Here is a 21563-nt window from a genome sequence, read left to right on the forward strand (position 1 = left end):
TCCTGTTTTAGATATGGTTCGAAACAAACAAGCAGTATCCAAAGTTTATAAGTCTCTTGCTAATTTGACTTAGAGTCAGAATCACATATCAATCTTCTAGTGTATGACTAAAGTTCTTCACATATTAACCTTGTCTTTTGTTTTTTTTTGTTTTTTTGTTTTTCCAAAGAGCTCAAATTCGAGACCTTAATTAAGGGTAGGAATCTAATGAACTTTAATTGATTCAACTCAGATTTGATAAGACATGAGTTTCTGTTATAAAATTAAAGTTCTTTCTAATAACACTAATTCCTTCGTCCACCACAAGAGAATAAAAACTTAGAACGTTTTAGACATGGAGTAATCTTTTAAACTCTAATAAATCAAAACTTAGAAAATTTATTAGTTTAGACTTATAATGTAATTAATTAGTTTGATATATTATTTGTTATATTTTAACTTTTTAAGTACTAACTAGTCTAATTTGATTTGAAGTATGTTAAAAGAAATTGTAATTTTTTTTAATAAAACTATTTTCTAAAAGAAGCTACTATCTTTTTCATAAAGAAGACTACCTAAATGAGATCAATATCTACAACAATATTTAAATTTTTAAAATATTTTATATATACTTTTTAATTTTTTTAATTATATAAAATTTATTTATATATATTTATTTATATCTTAATAAATTTATTCAGATCTGACAAGCAAATTATTAAATTATTCGTAAGTCTAAGTCCGACATATTAATAAATTTAGATTTATCTTATAATAATAATATTTATTTTTTACTAATATTTAATCAATAATAATTTACACCTATATTTAAAGAGATTTTATACACACAAAATATATAGTTTACATTTATATTTATTAAAATTTTATACACATAAATTAATACAGTTTGTATTTATATTTTTTTTAGAATTTAAATATATAAATTAATAAAATTTATTTGTTAAAGATAATTTAATATTTGTACTAATTAAATAATAACCAAAAATACTAAATATTTTTTGTCCCAACAATTTTTCTACTTATAATATATTAGGCCAAATCAAACACATATTTAGATTCCTAACAGTCCACCTAACCTATTTCTATTTTTAAACTTAAGATTTAAGCTTTTTTCCATTGAATTTTTTGAGCATACTAAGAATATATAAAAAATCAAATTATATTGAATATAATTTTGCGTAAACATGAGAAGACAAAAAGTCAGGCCTTATTTAGGGGTAAAAGTGATGAAACACGTCAAATAACTGAGCACTGATATTGGTACGTCACCCTCAACTTGCATTGTATATAATAAGCATTATGAATATGAATGTATGTTGTGATATTGTTGTGGCGCAGCTGAGTTGTATGTTCATCATGGAGAGTAGCAGTAATTGGTACGAAAGGTCAAAGCCATTCATAGCTGTTACTTTTCTTCAGTTTGGATTTGCAGGCATGGATGTTCTATCCAAAGCTGCTATGAACAAAGGGATGAGCAACTACGTCCTCGTCGTCTATCGCCACCTCGTTGCCTTCTTCGCCATAGCTCCTTTTGCTCTTTTCCTTGACAAGTACTCATTCTCTAATAATTTTTATTCCAAGTTTGTCTTAATTTGATAATATTTAAATATTTTCTTTTTTTTTAAACAGGAAAGTGAGGCCTAAAATGACATTTTCAATCTTCATGAAGATAGTGGCACTCAGCATCCTAGAGTAATTTTAGTTTAATTTCCTCCATAAACAACACAATATTTATTTATTTATTTTATTTTAGTTTCTCTCATGTAATATTATTATTGTTATTCTTATTTGTTAATTATTATGATAACAGGCCAGTTATTGATCAGAACTTGTATTTTTTGGGGATGAAGTACACAACAGCAACTTTTGCTGCTGCCATGACCAACATGCTTCCTGCCATTACCTTCTTCATGGCTTGCATTCTTAGGTAATTAAATTAATTAATAAATAAACCTCTAGAAAAGAGTTTTATTGGTTCGGAATTGAAGATTCCTTATTCTATATTAGCATGCTAATTAATGTTTGACATATGTCATGCCTGAACATATAATAAAATCAATGCAACTTTAATTATTTGTTTGCATGAGAGAGATTCCAATGCAACTTTAATTATTTGTTTTCAGATATTAAGATATATTTTAAGTAAACAATTTAATTAAGTTTCTTTTTAAATATCTTAAATAATAAATGATTATATTAAAAATAGTTTATAAATAAGTTATTCTATGTTTGAATTTTTAGTTTTAAAGTACTTATTTTATAAAAATATGATAAAAAGTAATAGTATTATGAGAGAAGTCATTTTTTTAACTTCTCTATAAACTCTTAAATAGTTTCTTAAAAAAATGTAATTTAATTTTAAAAATTATATCCGACATTAATACTACTATTTTTTATAAGTCAAAAATTTAAAAAAATACTTTTAAAACTTTTCAAACGGAGCCTAAAACTAATTACACGTAACTTTTGGTCTTGCTTGACAACTTGATATAAAGGTTAAATCCAATAAATAATAGTTCAGGCTTTCAACTATCTATATTCTTTTTTCAGTTTTTGGTATGAATATTTCAGCTATCCCCAAATATGTATAATTCTCTCTATAGGGCTAAATAGTTAATAAGTAGGTTATGCCTTTTCTATACAAGAAGGATATATATGGGAAATTAAATGATAACAAAGTACTAGCACATGACCTGTTATAAGAAATGCTATATTAATAGGAGAAATAAATAAATAAATAATGATCTGATATTGAAACCCATTTTGGGATTTAAAAAAAAAGATTTTGTGTGGGGAAAAAAAGAATAAGAAATAAACCACATTAGTGGGACCTATATTTTAGTGTATGAAAAAGTTAGGAATACACAATTAAATAGGTTCAAATAGCATTATTGCTAATGAGTGGGGTTGTTATTGCTTTTACTTGTGGGATTAATACTTATTTAAAAGTAAAAGTGGAAACCATTTTTTTTTGTTTGTTTAAAATGTAATATATATTTAAATACAATTAAAGACACTAATAATCACATTTAGAAATATTTTTGGATTCATTAGTCGTATATAGTCATTTTTTTTAATGTATACTTATCTTATTTAATTATATTATATATAATTGATAAAAAGAATCTAAATAAACTATATATATAGTGTTGAACCTTCGAATCTCTTTATCTTTAATAAAAAAAAATTATATATAGTATTAAGCGAAATTTTTATAAATGTGCAAGGGTAAGAAGGTAAATAAAATAAACAGTGTATTGATTGCTTTTTTTTCTAGGGAGATGGGTTCTTTATCTTCTACTTTGTATTTTTTTTGGGTGTGCTATTACTTTGTATTTTTTGTGAAGGATGTCCCTATTTGTTTTTTTTTTTAAATTCAAAATATCTAATTATTATCTTTTTTCTGTTTTTTCTTTAACAAAGAAGAGAAATGTTAGGTAACACTTTTTTCTTATTTTTACTTTGTATTTGAATTAATACTAGTTAATTTTCTATTTTTTTCATTACAAATATTAGTCTCCTTATATTCTCCAAGAAAAAAAAAAAAAAGAAAATATGAACCAACAAACTCCAAAAAATAAAATAAAATAAAATTTGAAACTGCTTTTTCCTAAAAATTTCAAGTGTTTTCTATTTTTTTTTTTTTCAATCCAAACTTGTAGTATTATATTTAGTGGACCACCATCACGATGTGCAACAAAAGCTAAAGGCAATGTTGCATGGCACTTTTGCCCGCGTACTCGTACCAGCCACGGATACGCGTTGGGTACGCTTAAGTATATGTCTAAATAGGTAATTAACAAAATAAAATTTTGTTTTACATAACAAATATGTTTTAGGTATCTATTGGGTATGACTAGCTATATTTTTTCGTTCAATTAGTTTAAAATGATGTCATTTTGAATAAATTTTATTTATTTTTACTTATTTTATTTTAAAACAATTTAGATGTACAATTTAAGACATTAAATCAATTATTTAAACTATTTAAATATTTATTTTTTAATTGAAGATCTATTAAATTTGATGTAAAATATATTTTATTAATTAAAAAATACTATTTATTTTAAAAAACTTACTTATATATATATATATACTGATGTACTCGTACCCTCTTATTTCTAAAATTGTCATACCTGTTACACATATTCGTATCGACACTATATGTTTTATTGGCTTAGTTGTGTATGGACGAAATTGTCACTATATGTATGACATCTTTTAATGAATTATGTATGGTTGTGGTCAGACTAGAGAAGATTAAAATAAAAAGTATTCGTAGCATAGCAAAGGTGGTTGGAACTCTAGCGACCGTTTCTGGTGCCATGGTGATGACACTGTTGAAAGGGCCAATTATTGAGCTTTTTGGAAGACATGGAGGCAGTAACCACAATCTTCATCACGATGCTGATGAAAATACTCAACATGCAATAAAAGGATTTATTATGATCACAATAGGCTGTTTTAGTTGGGCCTGTTTCGTGATCCTCCAAGTGAGTTAATTTTATCCACTCATTATTTATTAACAGTAATATAAAATATTATATAATGTCACATTAGCAAAAAAAAATATTATATTAAATGCATGAATTGTAATTCAAAAGAACGAATATAATTGGACGACTATATAAAATATTTTACATTGTCCGTACATCAAAATTAAACTCAAAATATTCTCCCAAAAGATTCTGGTTATTTTTATGTATAATAGTAATAAATGAAATTTTTTGTGAGGAATCCACTTTTTATGAAATTAGTAACAGAATTTCATTTCTTTGTGCAGACTATAACCCTTGAAGCCTACCCTGCTGAGCTCTCTCTTACGGCATGGATATGCATTTTGGGAGCAGCTGAAGGTGCTGCAGTTGCTATGATTATGGAAAGAGCCAACCCTTCTGTTTGGTATCTGAAATGGGATATGAAATTGCTTGCTGTTGTCTACAGTGTAAGCCCATCCAACTAGACCACTTATAACAATAATACCCTTTGATTGTTAAATGAATTAAAATATTATCCAATAATTTCAGTAGAGATTAAGGATTAACAAATCCAAGTAATCATATTTCTCATTCTATAAGGAACTAATTGAGTTACAGGGCATAGTGTGTTCAGGACTGGCTTATTACATGCAAGGATTGGTGTTGAAAACAAGAGGCCCAGTCTTTGTAACAGCATTTAATCCCCTCTGCATGGTAATTGTTGCTATTATGGGCTCCCTCATTCTAGCAGAGAAACTATTTCTTGGCAGGTAATTACTAAAATCAAGTACTAATTAATCAAATGCCTAAGAGTAATAAGATAAAAAAAATGTATTCAGCTTGTATGGTACACAGGGCTAACTCACATTCCTATTCACACCAACTCTACATTGTTGAGAATGTTAGTTAGCAGTGTACAATTTAGAGTCCATTAGAAAGAATTCAATCGAAAGCAAGTAGTTGAATCTGGCAAATTTTACAGGTTGATTGGTGCCATTGTCATTGTTTTGGGCCTGTACCTTGTAGTGTGGGGTAAAAGCAAAGATTACAAGCCACCAAGTAATGAACCTGTATTGCCAGCTAAACAAGTTACAGAGGAAGCCAACACCAAAAAGGAACATTGTAATCACCACCACATTGCCATCAGTAATTTAAGAGCTGGAATCACAACACTAGAAGAACAAGCATGAGGAAAGTCTTACCAATTTTCATGTAAAATTGAACATATGGGGCAAATGCAGCTGTGTATGTTTCTATTTGTTTGGTATTTCCATTGTGATCTACAGGAGTAGGTCTAACCGTATCTAAAGTCAGGAAGATAATTAACCGTATTTAACCGCATCATTAAGATCATGATATCAAAATATATTTCTCTTCATGAATTGTAATATACTGAATGCTCCTGCCACAGTACATTCAAATTTGCAAAATATATGTTCCACTTTGTTTGCAGATTTGCATTCTATTTTCCCCATTGATGATTTCCACTCAAATGGGAAAAAAATATTCAAAACGTAAGTTAGCTTTGCCATCAGCCAGAAAATATGTATTGAAACATAAAGCCTACGAACCCAACAAGGAGGGTTCTATCTTACAACACAAAATTGCTCCTTTATAACAGCTACTTCACTTCACCTTTTCCACAAATGCGCTGGAGTTCCCGAGCCGCAGCCAAAAAGGATTCTGTATAGGAGAAAGAAATACTTAAGTGATAATTGGACCATTGATGGAACATTCTGTTTCAACAAACCACATCCAAAAATGTAAATAATGAACACAGTTGTCACTGATAAACATAAACTACCTTTCCAAATGCGGAAGGACTTCTGATTGATTGCTGAACCAGTTACTGTCTGAAGAACATCAAATAACATATTCTGTGGAGTGCTCCGGAGCTCTTGTACAACACCATATATAGTTTTCCCACTCTCAAAGTAAATATGATTATTGGGGTGTTTTGTCTTGCAACCAGCATGTCGTTCAAACTCATATGCGTTAATAACCTTGAGAAAATGTAATATAAGTCAGATAAAACAATTTGGCTCAAAAAGGATTCTCCTCTATAAACAGGATTGAGGAATGGACAAACTCACCTTGGAAAAATTACAAGACTGGCAACTGCATAAATACCCAGCACCGTTTATAACTCCTCGAAGCTCCTTCTAACAAGCATAGGAAGAACCAGACATGTGATGACAGATAAGCTACTGTTAAAGATGAACTCATGAATACTAAATTTTACCTCCCGCGACCATGCCTTATACTTTACAGAGACACCATCAAGCATGCCAGTGGATAGCAAACTTCTGACATTTGAAGGGAAGTTGTTTGAAGTAGCTTTCTTAGACATTTTTATCTCTTCTTTTGTCTTGGAAACACTTTCAGTTTCAGATGCAGATGTCTGAGCTGTATTTAGAAGTAAATTAGAATTAGATCTGACAAACTCTTTCTCATTCACAGCTTCCAACTTCTGTGGAAGTGCTTGACCCGTCAACATGTCATAGTTGGAAATGAATAGGCCAGAGTGAGTTGGATCATCATCATCACAGCCACCAAAGGATATGATAGTGCTCTCCCCACTATTATAAGAATGTGAAACAAATGGCATGTTGTTTCCTCCCATGCCATATGGGTGACCCGCTGATATGGTGCCATTTTCAACCTTGTCGAATAAGTAATCTCTTAACATAGAATTGTCATCGGCCTTATAAGCTTGAGCAACAGATGTCATGCTGCTATCCACCTTGCTAAATCCTTGGTCCATTGATATTGTATTACAAATATCTTTGTAAGTTTGATGGATAGATAAGCCATCCCCTCCCTTGTTATGAGATTGAACCACTGACATTAAATTGTTATCTGTCCTGCTGTACGGGTCATCCATTGATATTATATTAGCATCCCCTTTGGTATAAGCAAGATTCGTTGATATGGAATTATCATCAGCGCTGTATGCTTGAGAATTTAACACGGTGCTGCTGACTCCCTTTTCATAGGGATTATTTTCAGGGACAGACATGACACTATGAGATTCCTTCACTTCATTAACTTTAATTTTTCTAATTCCATCATAATTGAAAGCTAAACGAGGATCATCCAATGTACAGGACATAGATAAACCAAATGATGAACCACTCCCGAAGGGATTCATGCTATCCTTTCTCTCACCACCTGACTTATTGTCCATGCTAAGAGATGAAATATTTGCATCCCCATGATTGGTAGTAGCTGTATCTGGGTCAAACAATTGTGCAGTGAAATCATCGGTTAAGGATTGGAAACTTGAGGAATTTCCCCATGAAGAAAGATTGGAGTTAAGCATTCCTGACAGTAAATTGTTTGGGGGCACTACTGCCTGTTTCTTATTGGGAAATACATCCACTTCAGGACCATCCATGAACCATTGATGAGATCTCTTGGACTCAATTCTAGAAGATTCGTCACATGTCATGTCACCATCATTCAAACTTCCAGGATCCTTTGCCATCCAAAATGCTTGATTGGGGAAAGACTGTAAAGAAGTCCTTTTAGAAAGATGCCGATAATAAAAAAAAAAAAAAAAATAGAAAACTGCTAACCTAAAATATTGGCTACACTAAATATAAAATAAACTTTAGTATGCATCTTATAAATAATAGGGAAAGAATTCATACAATAACAGTGCTATTAACAAACATGGAAAACAAAATAGTGATGCTATTAACCAACATGGAAAACAAAATAGTGATGCTATTAACAAACATGGAAAACAAAATAGTGATTGTTTGCTGCAAAAACTCCAATTTCTAGTACTCTATGGGCTCAGCATAATTATGACTAGCACTCAAAATAAATCTGAGCTCGATACATCTCAACGTGCAAAACACTAATCATATGAAAACACTTGCATCTAGCTGACGGAGTCTGTAGCATTGTTTTAAGCAAATTTCTTATATTCAAGTGATAAAAAAAAAATCATAAATCCTATACACAACAAAAGTGAATCATCCACTAGCGTAAAGATCACTTGGTAATTAATACTTAGTAGATCATGCAACAAAAAATACAGGGACAACTTTGCTATCTTGTTTAACTAGAAAAATCCATGAAAATTTCAAATTAAAGTACAATAAACTGTGGAGGTTAGATATAGTATTATTAAACATACTGGTAAATTTTCTAACCAGTATACATCTTTTCTTACTAAATTTGACCTAGCTCCTAGTGTTTTCCAAGTACCATACCAAATAGGAAATCAAACAGTACATCCATCCAATATCTAGCTCTACCACAGGGTTTTAGCCGTTTATAATGGGCTTAAATAACACAATCCTTTTTTTTTTCCGGTAGACCTGTCGCACTCAAAACGACGACCCATTTGAACCTCAAACATCAAAAGCTTCAGCACCACAAATAGAAAAGAGAAGCATGCAGAGGTAGGTAAGCATTCAATCTCTGGACAAAGAGACCAACAATAAAAACAACAACAATGCTCATTTCCAAATGCAAATCAAAACCTCAAGCCCCAAATAAAGAAGCATAAGACATACCATGTCACTTCTTCACTGCAAACTCCTCCTTATTGACACAATTAAAGCTATAATGGCTTTTCTACAACGAATAAAATGTACACTGAAACTTCCCACTGAACTCAAAAGAAGCGCTTCAAGACATCACGGAAATTCCAGTGTGCCATACTCTCTTTGCAACGCAATATTCCTGAAAATGAACAACCAAAAACATCAACTTCTTTATAGTGAAAAAGAATAATGAAAATCAATTCCTTATACTAAAAATCCAACATGCAGTGATAAAAGTCACTTCTGTCAAGCATTTTCGGGATAGATTAGGAAAATGCAATTACAGAAAATCGATGAACTTCGACGCTACTAAAAGGCGTATCCAATCATCACGTTTTAATCAAACACTATTTTTGGTACTCTGTTAGTCTATTTACAGTAAATAGGAACGTAAAACCCTAAACCTAGCAACTCACACGATCGCAACACAAACCAGGTGTGTGAGTCGCACGTACCCTCAGGGGATACTCGATCAGCGGTGGCCGAGAATGGATGAAGTTTCCGGCGAAAGATTGCCGGAAAAAATTGCCGGCGATTGTACGGACGAGGAAATGCGGCGAGATCTGAAGAAGAAGCGGTGAGAGCGGATTTTTGACGATTTTGTTGTGCCTGTGTCGGAGAAAGTTAAGCGAAGGTGCTCCGCACGATCGTAGTGTCTTACGAAATCGTTGCCGTACACGTGGCCCAATGAGGAGTTCTGTGAGTCAGGAGGCACCAACCGTGATCGCAGTCATGCGGTTCACCATGTGCTGCTGCACCAACTTGTTCTTGTTTCACTTTACATGTGAAATCTGTTGTAACTTGAAATGATTTGGTTGTTTTGTCTTCTTTCCTGCTATTCAATTTTATTTATTGGATAAGACAAATAGATTGAGTCATAGTTATCATAATCTAACTCTGTATACATCCAAGTTTTTTTAAGTAGTGCAACAACACTAACAAAAATCACTCTCATTAAAAAAGCGTCATTACATGCGTTTTTTTTTTCTTTTTCTACCCGACACTTTTTCTTCTTCTTCTTTCAAATACACGCATACGTTCTTTTCTTCTTCTTTCAAATTCACGCATACCTCATCCTTCTCCTCCTCCTTCTTTGCGCACGCAGAATCTTCTTCTGTTTTTCTTCCTCCTCCTCTTCTTCTTCTCCTCTTTCGTTATCATCATCACCAACAACACCAACATTTTGTTAATAGATTATTTTTTCAATCAAATTGAATGGAATGTAATTGCTAAATTGAATTGAATTGAATTGACTCAGGTGTTCTAAATTGAATTGAATTGATAATCTCTAAATTGTAGACACCGGTGTTTTGAAGTTGATTTTATATAATGGATAATATTCCGTTCATTTAGTATTATACAATTGTTTCACCTTAATTACGTGTTCGGTTCATTATACAGAAACCTGTTTTGAATTTGATTTTATATAATGGATAATCTTCTGTTCATTTAGTACTATATAATTGTTTCACCTTAATAACGTGTTTAGTATATTATACAGAAAGCTATTTTCAATTTTAAAAAAAAAAGGACAAATAGGTCCCTGACCTTTTGTCCTGCGGACATTTTCGTCCCTGACCATTGAAAAATACTTTTAAGTCCCTGACATTCACAAAACTTGGACGGATCAGTCCCTCCGTCCAAATGCTTCCGTCAGGGACTGATCCGTCCAAATGTCTCCGTCAGAGACTGATCCTTCCAAATTTTGTGAAGGTCAGGGACGAAAATGTCCGCGGGACAAAAAGTCAGGGACCTATTTGTCATTTTCTCTTGATTTTATATAATAGATAATGTTCCATTAATTTAGTACTATACAATTGTTTCACCTTAATAACATGTTCGGTTCATTATGAATTGAACTGAATGGATGCAGGTGTTCTGAATTGAATTGAATTGAGTTGAATTGATAATCTCTAAATTGTAGACACAGATGTTTTGAATTTAATTTTATATAATGGATAATGTTCCGTTCATTTAGTACTATACAATTATTTCACCTTAATAACGTGTTCAGTTCATTATGCAGAAACCTGTTTTAAATTTGATTTTATATAATGGATAATGTTCCGTTCATTTAGTAATATACAATTGTTTCACCTTAATAACGTGTTCGGTTCATTATGTAGAAAATTGTTTTGAATTTGATTTTATATAATGGATAATGTTCCGTTCATTTAGTACTATAGAATTGTTTCACCTTAACAACATGTTCGGTTCGTTATGAATTGAATTGAATTGTTTTGAATTGAATGGACGCAGGTGTTTTGAATTGAATTGAATTAAATTGATAATCTGTAATTGTAGACACAAGTGTTTTGAATTTGAGTTTATATAATGGATAATGTTCCGTTCATTTAGTACTATACAATTGTTTCACCTTAATAACGTGTTCAGTTCATTATGCAGAAACCTGTTTTGAATTTGATTTTATATAATGAATAATGTTTCGTTCATTTAGTACTATACAATTGTTTCACCTTAATAACATGTTTGGTTCATTATACAGAAAGCTGTTTTGAATTTGATTTTATATAATGGATAATGTTCCATTCATTTAGTAATATAGAATTGTTTCACCTTAATAACATGTTCGGTTCATTATGAATTGAATTGAATTGTTTTGAATTGAATGGACGCATGTGTTCTGAATTAAATTGAATTGAATTGATAATCTTTAAGAGGTGGAGAAGAAAGAAGAGGAGAAGAAGAAGGAAAGTAGAAAAACCTGCACGTGCAAATTTAAAGAAAGAGGAGGAGAAGTCTGCGTGTGCAAATTTGGAAGAAGTCTACGTGTACTTCGTTGGAAGAAGAAGAAGAAGAAGGAGGAGACGAAGAAGAAGGAAAGAAGAAGAACCTGCACAAAATTGGAAGAAGAAGAAAAAGAAATACGAGAAGGAGGAGAAGGAGAAGGAGGAGAAGGAGAAGGAGAAAGCAACAGAGAAGGAGAAGGAGAAGGAGCGCGTGATTTGAAAAGTTGTTACAACAACTTAGATAAACTTGAATAAGGATTTTGCTTGAATATAGAGCTTTATTTGTAATTAAATTGGTCAAATTATTAAATTATTATTTATTAGATTATTGATTCAATTGATAAATTATAGATTGAATTATATAATTCAGTTATAATTAAATAATTATATAAAATTTAATTTAATTTTTTATTTTTATAATAAATATATTTTTTTATTTTATATTAAATTAATTATTATTTTTAAATTTTAATAACTTATCAATTAGTTTATATTTATTATACTTTTAAATATTTATAAATAAATAATAATCATAAAAATAAAAAATATTATAGTTAAAAAATGTTTTTTTAAATGTATAAATATAATTTAATTTATTTATATAATACATTTAATAAAATATCATGTATACAAAATAACTTATTTTCTAATTTAATTGGATTTTACTGGATTTGATCAGGTCCGTTTTAACAGATTTTGGTCGAATTTGATCAATTTTTATCAAATTTGACTAAATTTGACTAGATTAATTGTTTAACCAATTCAAATGATTATCCAACCTGAATTAATGACTAGATTACCAGATTTTCGGTTCGACTGATGCAGACCAAATTTGATAACTATGGATTCAAGAATTTTATTTACCGGCCAATATTTTGCAAACTATTTACTAAATGATAATTATTTTAAAATATAGTATTCTGTCGTTATTCTTTTGTTACAGGGATAATTGATTTTTTTTTGCACTACTGACTATGATACGCTGGACAAGCTAAAGACTTAGACCATCTCCAATAGGGAACTCATCTAAATCCCTATTTATGATCCACTTGTCATAAAAGGTAACTCTACATCAGCTTTTGCGTCATAAACATTATATAGGAACTCAAAGTGTAACACCCTCACCACTAGAATGTCATGCTTTCGACTGTACCATTCTGATATCGAGGATATTACGACGACTTCTATAAGTATAATAATAGGGTTAATGGTCAAATTAGTTCATGAAAGATGGGTCGAGCGCCAATTTCATCTCCGAATGATTTTTTTAATCAAATTAGTCCCTCAAAAATTTAAAATCAATCACGTTTGTCCCTCCGTCATTTAGTTAACAATTTCCATTAACGTTTTGCCACGTGGATCGTTAAACGACAAATTAGCACATATCAAAACGACGTTGTTTTGGTTATTAATAGGGCTTGAACCAAAATGACGTCGTTTCTCTTCATCTCATCCCATTTTCAGCCACTATGTCACTCTTTCTTCCTCTTTCATACAAAACAAGAAGAGAGACATGCGACAGAGCTCTAATCAAAGATAAGAACATGGTGTTATCGGTGACATGTGAGTGAGAGTGATAGCGATTGCAATCTTCGCCCGTGAGAGACCACCATCGAGCCACCGTGGGGAGGCACTATCACCGGGCGTGAGAGGTAACTGACATGCGTAAAATTGCCGATTAAGAATTTATAATAAGAACAACGTTGCAAGTACAGTTCTTAACCGACGAAAATTCCGCGTATCAATTTAAAAGGGTTGTCACAATTTAAAATAAAAATACTGGGAGTAGAAATCCCATGTCGTCTCCTAACGAGTTGACAAAAAAGTGCTATTTTATTAGTCAGGAATTATCTGAGAAATTTTAGAGTTGGAGAACGAAAAATTAAAATAATAATAAATTAAAGTACTGGAAATTAACAAGAGGTTTTATGTATTAAAATAAAAGGCCTTGACTGGGAGAAGATTAATTAGAAGTTCTATCCTTGTTGGATTCTCCCAAGTGTAATAGTAATAGGTTGTTGTCTCTACTTAGTTATCCCTTACCGAATAAAGAAAAGTCAAGTAACTGAACTAGCTCCAATTCACGAGTCCTAATCCTCTCCTATGGAAGGATTAGCGTTAGTGACTAGAGCGCCAGCCAACAACTTCCAGTTCCCAATCACACTTGAGCATTCCAACTCAAGGGTCTCCTTTTAATCAACTCCAAAGTCAAGTTGGGAGTCTACTCCATTGACATATATACAATTTTCATAAACGATAAAAAGGGGAAGAAAAGAAGACATGATAAACTAAATAAAATAATAATTGAAAATCAATTAAAGGTAAAAATAGTTCTTTGCATTAATAAATCTCAAAATCATAAACATACGTATCTGAACAGGGTTAATGGGCGATTAAAAGAGTAAGGGAATAAGGAAACAAACTAGAATAGTAGAAACTTCAACGGAGGTAGTGACTCTTCTCAATATCCAAATCCAAAGCATAAACTCTAAAACTATGAATGTGAAGAAAACCTAGAGGAAGTAGTGATTTCTCTTTAAGAAAAAACTAAAAACTATGCGAATGAGAATGTATCCTGAGTCTCTGCTTGTCCCCTGGCTCTAGTCTGTGTTTCTGGGCCAAAAACTGGGTCCAAACTCAGCCCAAAATCGCCCCTAGCATTTTCTGCAATTTCTGCACGTGGCGCATGTCACGCGTATGTGTCGATGGTCTTCTTCGCGTGTCACGCGTACGCGTCAAGTACGCGCACGCGTCGCTGTGCAAATCTCCAATTCACGCGCACGTGTGAGCCATGCGTGCACGTCGCTCCTCGCTGGTTGTCTCCTTTATTTCTTGTGCTCCTTCCATTTATGCAAGCTTCCTCTCGATCCTCTAAGCCTTTCCTGCCCTATATAGCCTAAAAACACTTAACACACAGATCACGGCATCAAATGGTGTAAATGGGAATTAAAATACACAATTTAAAGGTTTAGGAAGCAAGTTTTCAACCATAGAACAAAATTAGGAAGAAATTGTAAAATCATGCAAATTGTATGAATGAGTGTGCAAAGACTTGATAAAAACCACTCAATTGAGCACAAGATAAACCATAAATTTTGGTTTATCAGTAACCGTTTTCTCTCCCTCTTTTTTCAGTCCTTGTTTGGTATCCTCAATCTGCATATTGAATAATAAGGTGTAAGAACCTGAGATTATTAACTGTTTAATTAAAATAAAATAATAAATTAATTGTCCGAAATAAGTTCAAAAATTTAGACATCTTAATTTAAAAATTTAAAAGTGAGATTTGGATTCAGTGAATTTTTTCAAGTGGAAAAATGTAATTTCTGCAAAAAATTGCATAAAAATACGTACCGGTAAATTAACCGGTACTGTTTGGTACTGCAAGTGAGAAAATAAAACTACAGAGAAACTTAGAAAAATATTTAAAGTTGAAAGCTGGGCGCTAATTCTAAAGGTTTTGATCCCAAGGTTAGTCCAAACGTACTAGAAACGCTAAACGGTTGGATCGGACCCAGGTTGGGGCCCAAGCCCAATATATAAGAGTGTAAATGAAGGCCATTAAGCTCATTACACTCAAAGAGAGGGTAGAAACAAGGGTGAGAGAAGAGAGGAAGAAACACTATTCATCATTATCTTGTTTCACTCATAACTTGAGCTACGATGTTCTGATTTGCGTGCCGTTTGTGGCCACGCAAATCTCTCGCCAAGTTCGTCATTTCTAGCAAGCATTACTGGTAAGAACTTGTATTTCATACTCCTTTCTTCTACCCTAACAGATTTTGCATTTTTGGGTATAGTTGTTGAATAGATTTTGTGATTTTGGTTGTTTAGGTACCATCTAATAGTGAAAAATTATTGGGTTTCATCCCAATTTGCTATGGGTCAGGTAAGCTATCGTGTAACCCTTGTGATTTAGTGTAATTGTGAACCTTAGTATTAATTGTGATGAATTATGTGATATTAGCTTGAGCATTGGTGATTGTTGGAGTTGTTTTGGCTATTTGGAGCATTGAGATCGAGTTTGGAGGCTTGTTTGGAATTGTTCTTGGGTATATTGAGCATGTTGAGATTTTGCCAAGGTATGATTTCGGTTTTCTCTAGTTAATATGTAATGTTTTGTGAAACTTTGGCTAGTGGACCTTAGGATAGGATTGGATTAAATGAATGGTTGATTGAATTGTGTTTGTGGTTGATAAACCACTATTTTATGGTTTATCTTGTGCTAAATTGAGTGGTTTTTTTTTATCAATTCTTTGCACACTTATTCATATAATTTGCATGGTTTTACAAATCCTTCCCAATTTTGTTCTATGGTTGAAAACTTGCTTCCTAAGCCTTTAAATTGTCAATTTTTAATGTCCTTTTATACCATTCGATGCCGTAATCTGTGTGTTAAGTGTTTTCAGGCTATATAAGGCAGGAATGACTTAGAGGATGGAGAGGAAGCTTGCAAAAATAGAAGGAACACAAGAAATAAAGGAGATGACCAACGAAGATCGACGCGCACGCATGGCTCACGCGTGCGCGTGACTTGGAGCTTTTCACAGCGACGCGTACGCGTAGCTGACGCATACGCGTGACAAGCGAAGTTGCACAGCGACGTGTATGCGTGACTGACGCATACGCGTGACACGCACAGAAGACCATCGATGCATACGCATGACGTGCGCCACGTGTAGAAATCATAGAAGACGCAGGGGGCGATTTTGGGCTGGTTTTGGACCCAGTTTTTGGCCTAGAAACACAGACTAGAGCCAAGGGGCAAGCAGAGACTCAACACACATTCATTTTTACACAGTTGTAGTTTTTAGTTTTGAATCTTAGAGAGAGAAAACTACTACTTCCTCTAGGGTTCTTCATATTCATAGATTTCTAGTTTTATGTTTTTTTGATTTGGATATTGAGAAGAGTTACTACCTCCGTTTGAAGTCTTTGCCATTACAGTTAGCTTTCTTATTTCCTTACTCTTTTGTTTTTCATTCAATTTGTTCAGAGTTATATATGGATATCTTTGATTTTGGAAAGTATTAATGCAAAGAGTTATTTTTACCTTTAATTAATTTTCTTTTATTACTTTATTTGAATTACCATGTCTTCCATCTACCCCTTTTACATGTTTATGAAAATGGCACTCATGTCAATGGAGTAGACTCCCAACTTGACTTGGGAGTTGATTAACAGGAGACCCTTGAGTTGGAATACTCAAGTGTTAATTTGTAATTGAAAGTTGTTGGCTGACTCTCTAGTTACTTACTCTAATTCTTCCTTAGGAGAGGATTAGGACTTGTGAATCAGAGTTGGTTAGTTACTTAACTTTCCTTTATTAAGTAAAGGATAACTAAGTAGAATAACAACCTCTTACTATTATACTTGAGGAATTTCAACAAGGATAGAAATTCCGATTAATCTTCTCCCAGTCAAGGCTTTCTATTTCAAATATATAAAACCTCTTGTTAATTTTTATTGCTTTAATTAATAATCATTTTATTCTTCCGTTCTCCAACTCTAAAATTTCTTAGAAAATTCCTGACCAATAAATTGCACTCTTTTGTCAACTCGTTGGGAGACGACCTGGGAATTCTACTCCCAGTATTTTATTCTTAAATTGTGACAACTCTTTTTAAATTGATAGTGGAATTTTCGTCGGTTAAGAACTGTACTTGCAACGCTACTTTTATTATAAATTCTTAATCGGTAACTTTTCGCCCGTCAGTGGTATATGTATTTTGATGGAGATTGAATAAATTATATGTCTTGAAGCATGCTTATGATGATATGTTGAAAAATAATTATTATAAAGATTAGAATGACGTGAAAATGGTATGATTGAGGTTTGGATTGATATTGTTGAGGTTGGTAATTTTGAGGAAGAATTGTTGAAAGGATTGAGTGAGAATTATATGGTCTAGATAGTCGTATAATTGAGAAATGGTTGAAAAATATTTAGTATGGCTTTTGGGTTAAATTGGGATTGTTTAGGCTGTGGATAACTTGAATTGGCATTATGAGTTTTGAAAGTTAGAGGTTTTGCAAATTTTGGTAGAAACTGATTTTTAAACAACTTTGTCGAGTCATAACTTGTGCTCCGGAGCCTCATTTTGGATGAAACTTGATTTAAATGAAAGTTGGGCCCGAGAGGTTTAAAACATTCAAAAAACGGATGAAAAATGTTTTAAAATAAAAAAAGTAATGCGCATTTAAAGTTCGGTGCAAAAATCTGAATTCTACAACTTTTAAAATTTTCCAAGGTTTTTAAGGCATGCGTACGCGAACTATTACACGCGAGGCAGGGATCGGCCGCTACCAAGAACCTTCGCGTACGCGGCACAGGCATGCGTACGCGGTATGTTGTATGCGACGCGAGTCTCCCGTTCTATTTTGAGGACTCGCGTACGCAAATGGAGCATGCGTACGCAACTTTGCCATATATTCACCCGTCTGTATGCAGACAGGGGCATGCATACGCATGACCCCTGTTTTACTAAAAACTTATTTTTTTTTACATTTTAATGGTTCTTCTAGTTTTCTAAACTTTTCTAATCTGTATTTAAGGCTTTTAGCTAGTGATTAGGCTTTGAGGTTAGTGAAAGTGATTTAGGTAACTTAAATTGGATATTTTCTGTATGATATTAGAAGACGGAGACTTAGGTTTGGCAAGTTCTATGGATGGACTGACTTGAGTGGATTGGCAGAGTGTTGAGATGATAATATATTGAGAATTGATGATAAGTTTAAGACTTGAAAATGAATTATTGTAATGAGATGAGTACTAATAAACTTGTGCTATGAGCAGTGATCATTGAGACTGATTCTATACTATTGATATATTGAGATTGATGAGTCGCTATGCACCTGACAAGGACGGTGGTTAATCCCGCTTGTTGAGGTCTCGAAGTCGGTGTAAGGATGGTGGTTAATCCCACTTACGTTGAGATGTGAGGTCTGAGACTGAGTATCCTGCTCGCATCCTTTTGGGTCACAAGAGTGTGTCGGGTACTATATCCATGGATAGTGTGCCAAGGACTATATCCCTGGGTACCAATTATTCATGACCAAAAGGCTACATCCTGAGGGGATATGTCGGGTTGGCAGTTGAACCGACAAGTGATATCACGGCCAATAGGACAGACATTCATCATGTGTATCTTATATATGTTTGTTTGCTTTGCTTACTTGCTTTCAGTGCCTAATTGTATAACATGTTTACATTCTTCCTGAATTACTTGCTATAAATGTATATTACCTGTGCTTTACTTGTTTACATTTACTTGTGCTTTCTACTGGGATTGAAGAGGCTTAATAGGCGGTGGCGATGGGATTGCATGGAGGTTAGGCTGTTGAAGGCTGTGGGACAGTGGTGCTTATGTTAGTTAGAAATCCCTTAAGATAGATAACCCTTCTATGGTTTAAGTTTACTTTAAGTTTGAATCTTATGCATGTGAGAAGTTCTAGAATTGCCTTTGACATCTCGGAACCTTATATCTTATCTATTGGGTACTGTTACCATACTGAGAACCTTCGGTTCTCATACCATATGTTGTTGTTGTTTTTCAGATGTAGGTCGCAACCCACCTCGGTGAATTTGCGGGATGGTGACAGAGCGGAGGATCACTTTTATCTCCTATATTCTGTTTATTTTGATGTAATATCTCTCACTTTTGTATATGACACTTGTTGCCTTAGAGGCTTATTTTGAGAGACAGGATGTATCTGTTTATTTGAAAAATTTTGTTGTATTCTGTTGATCTAGCCGGCCTAAAGTTTGCAGGCTATGACTAGTTCACTTTTGTATGTCATATATATACCTCTCTTGTTTAATAAATGTATCATGTATCTCTTGTACCTTTACGCTTTAGATCGTGTATAATACTTCGCGCTTTTGTATCTCTGCTTTCTACATCTTCGAGTTTTATTCTTCATCGGGCTTCTAGTATTATTACTTCCTTTCATATATATTACTGTATGAGCATTAGAACTTTCGTGGCACTTTGTCATCCTTCGCTTTACGGCTAAAGGTAAGGCTTAGGGTGATAGGGTATTACATAAGGGGTCCAAGTTGGGTTTTTTGCGCCAGCGGTAATGTTAGAATTTTGATTGATTAAGTTTGTTGTTGCATTAATTTGTTAGAAGTTTATAAACCTGTGTGTGCTCTGTTTTTTAGGTGCATTTGGGGTTATGGCCCTTAGAGATATATAGGGTGATTGCAATACCGAAACAAATGTTGATGAAGGTAGGAACGCAAAAGGAGAATCATAAGGTAATGATTCTATGGGATTCTTTATGTTTGGTGAAGGTAAATTTGGATTATGTGAAGTCTCTTCACCTTGCTTGTTGTTGTTTCTTGAGAACTTGATAGATCCCTTGCTTTCTATTACTCTTGAAAGTGGGACATTAGAATTAAGTTTAGTTTTTTAAAGGGGACAATTATTTACTACAAGGAAGAATATGATGGTGCTACACTATTTATGGCTCTCCCCTTCTCTCCTCTCTCTCTCTCTCTCTCTCTCTCTCTCTCTCTCCTTTATAAGAAATTAATAAGTACTGGTGCAGGAATAAATGTCTATAGGTATTTTGGGGTTAGGGTTTATACGAATAAGGACTAATTTGATTTACGATCATAAACATATCTTGTTAGCTTTCATTTGTACATATTAGCTGTCATCTGACTTGTCACTTGATGTTCCATGTAGATAATTGGTGCACGAATTGTGAATCACACTTTTCACAACTCGTACCACTAACCAGCAAGTGCACTGGGTCGTCCAAGTAATACCTTACGTGAGTAAGGGTCGAATCCCACGGAGATTGTTAGTTTGAAGCAATCTATGGTTATCTTGCAATTCTTAGTCAGGAAGTCAATTATATTTATCAGTTGAATTGCGAATGAACAAGAGAGCATGGGTTAAAGGTTACTTGTTATGCAGTAATGGAGAATATGTTGGAGTTTTGGAGATGCTTTGTCTTCTGAATCTCTGCTTTTCTCTATCCTCTGATTCACGCACGCACGTCCTTCTATGGCAAGCTGTGTGTTGGTGGGTCACCATTGTCAATAGCTACCATCCATCCTTCCAGTGAAAAGGGTCCAAGTGCGCTGTCACCGCACGGCTAATCATCTGCAGGTTCTCAGTCGTACCGGAATAGGATTTACTATCCTTTTGCGTCTGTCACTACGCCCAGCACTCGCGAGTTTGAAGTGCGTCACAGTCATCCAATCCCAAAATCCTACTCGGAATACCACAGACAAGATTTAGACTTTCCGGATTCTCATGAATGCCGCCATCAATCTAGCTTATACCACGGAGATTCTGATCAAGGAATCTAAGAGATATTCATTCAATCTGATGTAGAACGGAGGTGATTGTCAGACACACGTTCATGGATTGAGGAAGGTGATGAGTGTCACTGATCATCACCTTCTCCATAGTTAGGCGCGAATGGATATCTTAGATAGGAACACGCATGTTTGAATAGAAAACAGAAATACTTGCATTAATTCATCGAGACACAGCAGAGCTCCTCACCCCCAACAATGGAGTTTAGAGACTCATGCCGTCAAAGAGTACAAAGTTCAGATCTAAAATGTCATGAGATCCAAAATAAGTTTCTAAAAGTTGTTTAAATACTAAACTAGTAGCCTAGGTTTACAAAAAGTGAGTAGACTATGACAGATGGTGCAGAGATCCACTTTTGGGGCCCACTTGGTGTGTGCTGGGGCTGAGATTTAAACAATTCACGTGCATAAGGCTGTTTTGGGCGTTCAACGCCAGGTTTGG

At 33.5% G+C, this 21563-nt stretch overlaps 2 protein-coding genes across 7 annotated transcripts; one reads left to right on the plus strand and one right to left on the minus strand.

Moving 5' to 3' along the window:
• The first annotated feature begins 1259 nt into the window (after positions 1–1259).
• Positions 1260–5927, plus strand: LOC107625193 (WAT1-related protein At2g37460). The gene is made up of 7 exons (XM_016327768.3): positions 1260–1550; positions 1630–1692; positions 1811–1927; positions 4250–4493; positions 4784–4945; positions 5097–5248; positions 5461–5927. The coding sequence occupies exons 1-7, from the start codon at positions 1300–1302 to the stop codon at positions 5666–5668; spliced, it is 1197 nt and encodes a 398-aa protein (XP_016183254.2). The 5' UTR covers positions 1260–1299; the 3' UTR covers positions 5669–5927.
• On the minus strand, positions 5837–9859 carry LOC107625191 (uncharacterized). Of its 6 annotated transcripts, none has more exons than XM_016327764.3 (6): positions 9493–9859; positions 9008–9176; positions 6721–7989; positions 6572–6640; positions 6283–6481; positions 5837–6161 (listed from the first exon to the last, which is right to left on the minus strand). In XM_016327764.3, exons 2-6 carry the CDS (start codon positions 9008–9010, stop codon positions 6100–6102), a joined length of 1602 nt encoding a protein of 533 aa, XP_016183250.1. In that variant the 5' UTR covers positions 9011–9176; positions 9493–9859; the 3' UTR covers positions 5837–6099. The 6 variants fall into 6 exon arrangements, with proteins under 6 accessions (XP_016183250.1, XP_016183249.1, XP_016183252.1 ...); XM_016327763.3 differs by having other exon boundaries at positions 9454–9854; XM_016327766.3 differs by having other exon boundaries at positions 6572–6637; positions 9454–9850.
• Between the last annotated feature and the right edge of the window lie 11704 nt (positions 9860–21563).

Source organism: Arachis ipaensis, chromosome B2 (genome assembly GCF_059453495.1).
Source record: "Arachis ipaensis isolate K30076 ecotype BB chromosome B2, ASM5945349v1, whole genome shotgun sequence".
Lineage (NCBI taxonomy): Eukaryota > Viridiplantae > Streptophyta > Magnoliopsida > Fabales > Fabaceae > Arachis > Arachis ipaensis.

Bases quoted from the DNA above. Each gene is read 5' to 3' on its own strand.
- LOC107625193 (XM_016327768.3), top strand. From the start codon at position 1,300: ATGAATATGAATGTATGTTGTGATATTGTTGTGGCGCAGCTGAGTTGT. The intron at 1,693-1,810 runs GTAATTTTAGTT...TTATGATAACAG, and splicing joins GTGGCACTCAGCATCCTAGA to GCCAGTTATTGATCAGAACT. The intron at 4,946-5,096 runs GTAAGCCCATCC...ATTGAGTTACAG, and splicing joins TGCTTGCTGTTGTCTACAGT to GGCATAGTGTGTTCAGGACT.
- LOC107625191 (XM_016327764.3), bottom strand. The intron at 6,482-6,571 runs GTGAGTTTGTCC...CATTTTCTCAAG, and splicing joins AGTCTTGTAATTTTTCCAAG to GTTATTAACGCATATGAGTT. The intron at 6,162-6,282 runs GTAGTTTATGTT...TCTCCTATACAG, and splicing joins GTCCTTCCGCATTTGGAAAG to AATCCTTTTTGGCTGCGGCT.